This window comes from Chinchilla lanigera, unplaced genomic scaffold, assembly GCF_000276665.1.
Source record: "Chinchilla lanigera isolate Chin_1 unplaced genomic scaffold, ChiLan1.0 scaffold00188, whole genome shotgun sequence".
NCBI classification, from domain to species: Eukaryota; Metazoa; Chordata; class Mammalia; order Rodentia; family Chinchillidae; genus Chinchilla; species Chinchilla lanigera.
In genome coordinates, this window is record NW_004955589.1 from 300236 (window position 1) to 307755 (window position 7520).

The 7520-nt window shown below is 39.2% G+C and overlaps 1 protein-coding gene across 1 annotated transcript in view; it reads left to right on the forward strand.

Annotated features, from left to right (window-relative positions):
* The window catches only part of Tchh (trichohyalin), an 8242-nt gene extending 6349 nt beyond the window's left edge, over nucleotides 1-1893 (forward strand). Inside the window, exon 4 of the mRNA XM_013509955.1 lies at nucleotides 6-1893. Coding sequence (XP_013365409.1) covers nucleotides 6-816 — 811 coding nt within the window. The 3' untranslated portion in view covers nucleotides 817-1893. The remainder of the gene's footprint in view (nucleotides 1-5) is intronic.
* The last annotated feature ends 5627 nt before the right edge of the window (nucleotides 1894-7520 follow it).

Consider the following 7520-nt stretch of genomic DNA (forward strand, 5'->3'; position numbering starts at 1 on the left):
GAAAGAGAGGAAGAGCAGCTGCGCCGCCAGGAGCGTGACAGGAAATTCCGTGAGGAGGAACAACTGTTCGGCCAGGAACGTGACAGAAGATTCCGTGAGGAGGAGCAGCTCCGTCAGGAAAGGGAAGAAGAGCAGCTGCGCCGACAGGAACGCGACAGACGATTCCGTGAAAAACAGCTGCGCAGCCAGGAGCAAGACAGAAGATTCCGTGAAGAGGAGCAGCTGCGTCAGGAAAGGAAAGAAGAGCAGCTGCGCCGCCAGGAGCGCGACAGGAAATTCCGTGAGGAACAGGAGCTTCGTCAGGACAGGGAGAAAGAGCAGCTCCGCCTTGAGGAGCAGCAACTGCGCCGCCGAGAACGAGAGCAACAGCTTCGACAGGAACGCGACCGAAGATTCCGTGAGGAACAACTCCGCCAGGAAAAGAAGGAGGAGCAGCTGCGCCAAGAGGAGCGCGACAGAAGATTCCGTGAGGAGGAGCAGATCCGTCAGGAAAGGGAGGAAGAACAATTGCCTAGCCAGGAACGACAGAGTCACTACCAGACTGAGGAGGCCTTTGTCAGGGAGAAGAATAGTCTGGAGCAAGAACTTCGGCAAGCAGAACAGAGAAGTCGCCTGGAACGAGAAAGGAAATTCCAAGAAGAGCAGGTCCAACGCCAAAAGGAGGAGCAAAGGCGTAGCAAAGTCCAGGAGAGGCGATCCCGAGAAGAAAAGGGTGATCTGGAGCCTGGCAAACGTCAGTTTGCCCATGTTCCAGTGGTGCGCTCCAGCCCCCTCTATGAATACATCCAAGAGCAGAGATCTCAGTTCCGCCCTTAAGAGCTGCTGCAACATGCTAACATAGGCCAAAGCTTCAAGCAAAAGAAAATGAGAAGCCCTGGGTACCAAGTGATAACTCACGTGATAACTCATGTGCTTCTGGTTATGGGAAAACTCTCTAATGTTAAAATTTGTCTTTTCTTCCAAAATCTTAAGCTATAGTTATTTCATTACTTTGTACTCCTGCCTTTTATTCTTCCTTGGGTACTTCTTTACTACAAAATGTCTTTGCTCCTTGGTGAAGATTTGGTGTGCCTTTTTAAAAACACAACAGTCATGTGTTTATGGAGTTTTGAGGAACACGTTGATGTATTGCCTTTAAAAATAGCAAGAATAATACAACAATTTGAGGCTCAAGGCAACTAAATCTATTTTTTAATGGCTGATCATCTTGTGGAGATTATGTATTTAAAGTTTTTTTTCCCCCTTGGGCCCAAATTTCATTAATCTTTACCACCAAAATGCTTTTTGGGGGGTGTTTGTGTGCATCATGATTATCACAGATTCCACTAGGTGAGTGAATTTTTACAGACCTTGAATAGTGCAGGAATGACTTCTGCAGAAAAATTCTCTGTGAAATGAGCCCTTAATTGTAATAAGTATTTGCTAAGAATAAGGTATAGCTTAAAGATTTAGAATGTGGGATTTTTTTTTTTTTACATTGACTTGCACATAAACCCTTAAGATCTCATGAAGCAAAAGAAAAGTGTTTCTCAACCTCAGAGCGCAAATTTGTAAGTGTCTACTGTAGTTTGTAGTGCTCAGTTCTAGTACTCCAAGTTTTGATGGGTTTCAAAATATTACCATTTTTGTTCATTTTAATTTACAGGGAACCTAAGCAAGATCCTATAAACATCTACCTTGTTATAAGGCCAATAAGGTATCCCAGAAGGCATATTTGAGGAAAAAACGGGGAAAGTGTGTGTATATGTGTGTGTGTGACAGAGGGGCAAGTTTCGAGAGTCTTTGACAAGACTTATGATCCCAATTCCTTTGAAACCTGTTACTACCTTGGAGAATTTCTTGCTGAAATAATTGGATTGTATGAAAAATTAATAAATGTTTGGCAGATAATGATTTTTGTCTGTTTTAACTGTGTGTCAATCATAACTCAAGATCTAATACTCGGGAAACTGACATAAGTTTCTAGTCACTGGTATTTTGTTGCCATCATTTATCCCCAACTATGAAAAGGAAGCGAGAACCCTACTCTTCTCATCCATTTTTCCCAGTTAAGATGAACACTATATTATTTCCATCCCTGCACTGGGGTCTTCTTTCCAAGTGTTTTTGTTATGGGTTCCACCACTTTCTCTACCCTCTCTTGTAGTGACTCACTGGTCATAACAAATATTGGTGCTCCTTGTGTTTAATATTTCCTTCTGAGAATGCAACAACTTTTTGGTCACTAATGTCAGATCAATAGCCTATGGTAGAAATGGCCCAAAACTTCAGGTCTGCACTATAGACATAGCAGATTACCTACTAATTTAAGCAACATAATCCATGAAGCAACTGAATCAGAAGAAGCTAAATAGTAATCAGGCCAAAGTATTAAATTATCGGGGCTGGGAGTTTAGCTCAGCGGCACAGCGACTGCCTGGCAAGCACAAGGTCGTGAGTTTGATTCCCATTACAGAAAAAAAAAAAAAAAAAAACAATAACAACAAAGTATTAAATTATCATCTTATCCAAAAACCCCTGTGCCATCTGCTGGAGTCTATGTTTAGTATTCACCATTTGGCAACTAGGGATAAGTCCAAGAAGACCCTGATCAGGCTATATCACTTCTAATTGTGAAGATCATGCATAAAAATGCCTTAAACTTACAGTCATTCAACATTTTTGCCAGTGATATAGACAAGAAAACTAAATCTATAATTTCTGAGTATTATTCTGATACAGTAAAGTGATACTTTCTATAAGAAGTATAGCCTAGTACCCACCAAAGGTAGCACCAAGAAATCCCTTGAGACTATCTTTCAAATGACTATCCCTTGAGCCTCTTTCAAATGATTTCTAACTGAAAAACTATTTTTCTCCTAAAGTAAATATATACTTTTCCTTAACGATCTTCACAGAAACCCTGTAAGAGCCTCACTGTCTTTCCCTGGGATTCTATCAAACAGCATTCATTTGGGAGCCTCCTTATAAATAACCAGCCCCAAGAGACTGCTAAAATATACACTTTTCAGCTAAGCTACAGCTCAGCAATAACAATTATAGTAAAAATAATTAAAGCCCTTTAGACTTGTTGCACTTTAAAATATGAGGAAAATATAACTTTCAAAGAAGAAAGTAGCTTCATTACAATTTTAATAACTTTTTAAATGAAATATGTCAGTTAACCCATGCCCTCTAGCTGTTCTCTTCCTATAGTGGCAGAAAAATATGAAGGGCAACCTTTCTGCTCCACCTGAGTAATGTACATGTATGGGCAGGACCTAGAGACTGTTCAAAAGCTGCTTGCTTACCATAAACAGGGAGCTCTAATAACACCACCTTAGCTGCTGCTGAGGAATAGGGTAGAGGATTAAATCTGCTGAGGCAAAAGCTGGTCTCCATGTACTATGGACTGAACTGCACCACACACACACACACACACACACACACACACACACACACACACACACACACACACGTTTGAAGTCCTAATCCTCAGGAATTCAGAATATAACCATATGTGAGGTTACATTGTTTAAACAGGTGATTAAAATGAAGTTATTAGGTTGGGTCTTTCATGACTTCTATTCTTACATTACAAGGAAGTTTGAACACAGAAACAAGATGATCTGAAGTTATAGGGTGAAGATGGCCACCCAAAATTTCATTAAGTCAAGGATAGAAGCTTGGAACAGATCCTTATGGTCCTGAGAAGAAACACCCTACTGACACCTTAATCTTGAACTTCAAGACTCCAGACAGTAACACAGCTAATTTTTTTTCTTTAGGCCACCCAGTCTGTGATGCTTTGTTTTGATAGCTCCAACTAATATATCATGTAAAGTGGAATCACTTTTCTTTTTTAAAAATGTAGAGCATTTTTCTGCAAGATAAAATCCAAGGTCTTCAGTTCAGAATTTAAAGCCTTCCACAATCTAGGGCAACCTACTTTCTGATCCTTGGCTCCTATAATATTTCTGTATCCAATCCTGTGCTCAAATTAGATTAGTCTGTTTTTGTTTTTAGTGCATCTCGTGATTGTCCTTACTTCCAAGACACACTGGCTCACTATTTTCTATTCAGAATGCCTGTCTCCCTCCTATTTGCCAGTGCAATTTCTGCTGAGATTATGAGACTCAAGTTGAGTTCCATCTCCTTCCAAAATCTTTCCTAATTGCCTTGACATGCAATATCTATCTGTTCACTAAGATTCTAAAATAAATATTAATTTACTACTCATTAACTGTGTGTTAATTACTTTTCTCTTGTTGCTGTGACAAAATATCCAACACTCAGACTTAAGGAAGGAAAGGTTTATTTAGCTCATAGTTTCTGGAGATTTCAGTCCATACTCGATTGGCTCCAAGGCAGAGTAGCACATGGCAGAGGGCAACACTTCACGGCAGCAGAAAACAGCAAAATCAGCAAGAGCAAAAAGGGAGGAACAACAAAGTGCAAGCTTCTTTCTCTCCCTTATATTAGATGCAAGCTACCCACTCCAGGGCGAGTGTAGCACTTGCACTCATAATCCCAGCATTGGACCATTAATTAATCAAAAACTCTAGAAACCTGCCCCATGACTGCATGAGGCTTTGCAGCCTATAGCATCTATACACAAGCCATAGCAAACTGATTACAATATTCTGTTCCACCTGTCTTTATACGTATCTCATCTTCCCAATTATATTTTAAATACCTTGAAAACTGAGACTAAAGCTCGGGCTTTTTTGGTATAATTTCCATGACACACAATAAGCAGTATAGCTCTATGAATTTCTGAGAAAATATGTGGACTCTCTCACTAGAAAAACATATATTCAAAAATTTTGTCTGGCCTTCAAAATTTCTTGGTTATGATGAAGTCTTCTTTACGCCACTGGCTTAAGGAATTATAAGAATTAGGCACATAATTTGGTATTTAATAGATACATGTAAAAGTGAATTTATGTAGGTTTTATATTTTCTTCCTACACAGTGCTTCATCTATCCATCTGTCAGATGTGCCAAGTCTTCTGAATATAGAAGTCCTATGTACTTTCTTTTATCTTGATAACTCCTTAACCTCAGGCCTTAGTGAATATTCATGATTTCTTCTCCTTCAGTTTATTCTTTGTTTTGTTTTGTTTTATTTTGTTTGGTCTTTTCTTCCGGTACCAGGAATTGAACTCACGACCTTGCGCTTGCCAGGCAGGTGCTTTGCCACTGAGCTAAATCCCCAGCCCCTCCTTCAGTTTATTCTTACTCTGCCTAGGAACTGGAGTGAGCTCTGTTCTTAGCATCTATCAGTGCCACTTAGTGTGTTAAAAATGCAGGGAGTAGATAAAGACAAAAGTGAATTGTAGTTCCATGTACCACTGAGAAGAGGTGGTGCACTAAGAAGCAGATGTGATAATTCAATTCCAGATAGTGGCTGGTTTTCTCATAGAAATTTGAATTCAAACCAAATAAGAATATATTGAATTCCTACATAATATATATTAATTCACATCACCCCTTGAGCCAGATATCTTTGCATGAGATAAAGAGGCTTCATTGTAACCATTAAGAGTATTTTCCTTTTGAAAATGTTCTTGCCTGGTATGTATGAGTCAATTTTACCCCTCCTATTAGTATTACTTTGAGCTCTATATGTTACTAAATAATGACATTGCACTTATGCTAAGACTATATGAGCATCCCTTTTTCCCTTATAGCACCTTACAAAATATACTCACATTAGTCTTAATATGTGACCTATGGCCAAACCAAACTCCAAGTTTCATCCCTAACCACATGTAGAAAGGAGTGGGTAGAAGTAGGAGAGGAAGACAAGTTTCACACCATTTTGCCACAAGTGTGGTGGTCAGAGACGCACAGAGCTCCTAAGATCAGCAATATCTAACTCTGTTTAGCAGAATCAGGAAACGCTTCCCTATGGGAACTGATGTTTAAATTAAAATCTGAAGATAGGTATAAAGTTACCATAGTGAGGAGGATAAGAAAGAGCTTTCTAGAAAACATGAAATTTATAAAGATTGGAGAGAAGAGAAATCACTAAGGATTCAAAAAATTGAAATTAGATTTGGATAGAGCCTAGAATCCTGAGAGATAAGTAGCAACAAATGAGGTAACAGAGGTCTGTGAGGTGAGTGATTTGTAAGCTATATTACCTTGAGGCAATAAGGTACCGTTGTCACTTTAAGCATTGTCATTTTAATCACTCTGGATGTAGTGTACAGAATGGGTTAGAGAGAGTCAACGTGGAAAACAAAGACTTGGGCTCCACCAGAGGAATACAAATGTCTGGCCCATCCCCCTACACCGCAGGACCAGCGGCTAGCATGGAAAGCACCCCAGACTCCTGTGAAAGAATTTAAGTGCCTGGGCCATGCAGCTACACTGTGGTACCAGGCCATTTGGAACGCCAGCCACACAATGGGACCTGGACTAGGACACACATGATGAACAAGCAAGACTAGCAAGATGGAAAAGTCCAAAATACGAGACAAAAAGTAGTAAGTTAGGTGAACCAGCATTGTGCTTAGAGACAAAGACACATGGAATAGAAACAGGTGGGAGAGACTACCCCTTTTCTTTTTTTGTGGTTTTTTATTTTAAAGAGAATTTTAAAAAAATAACAAAATAACAACATTTTACCTATTTTAGCTTTGTTTTTATCTTACTTTCTTTTTGCTTTTTCTCTTTTCTTTTTTCTCAATTTTTTCTTTCTTTTCTTGTTCTAATCCCACCCCCCAAACCCAGAGACCAAGTTCAGATAACCCCACACATACTCCTTCATTCTTTCTTTTCTACCCCATTCTCTAGTTTCCCAAACCTTGTATGACCATCCTTTGGCCTCCAGCCTTGCTTCTACTTCCTTACCAGTTATTGTTTTCTTACATACCAACTTTCCTAAATTTCCCCACCACAGGGTAAAGCCACTCTAACAAGGGGAAACACTTTGCATACAAACTCCTAACTTATGATCAGTTCTGGTATATAACTATAGACTTTGTCCCTGTGGCCTACAGTATAAAATCAATAGTTACAATAGTTTGTCAGTTTCTAAATTGTGCTTGATGCTATTATTCTTACTAATTGTACTACTTTAGCTAGGATGTCATATCTATTGTAATCAGTTTTTCTCCATTCTGTAACAATACTGGGAAGCTCTGAGTTATTAACCTCACCAGAGCCCTAACCTAAAGGACTAGGGATTGAGCCAGACAGATACCAACATCCCATTCTCAATTAATTGGGAAGGTAGGATCTTGGGGCAGACACAAACCAAGAATCTCCTACACACAAAAGACATCCCTGAAGAACAGACTTTTCCTATAGAGGCCCTCATAATATTGATATAACTACCTACTACAAAAACTCACAAGGATCATGACAGAAAACAAAATTTAAAATTTTTTTTAAAATAGAAAATGATAAGAAAAAGAAGCAAAATGCAATTTCAGATCTTTAGCCCACCCAGAACGAGTCCAGAAGACATCAATATAGAAGATATTGGAAGGCACACACCTGAAATTTCTGAAATGATAGCAACTGAAATG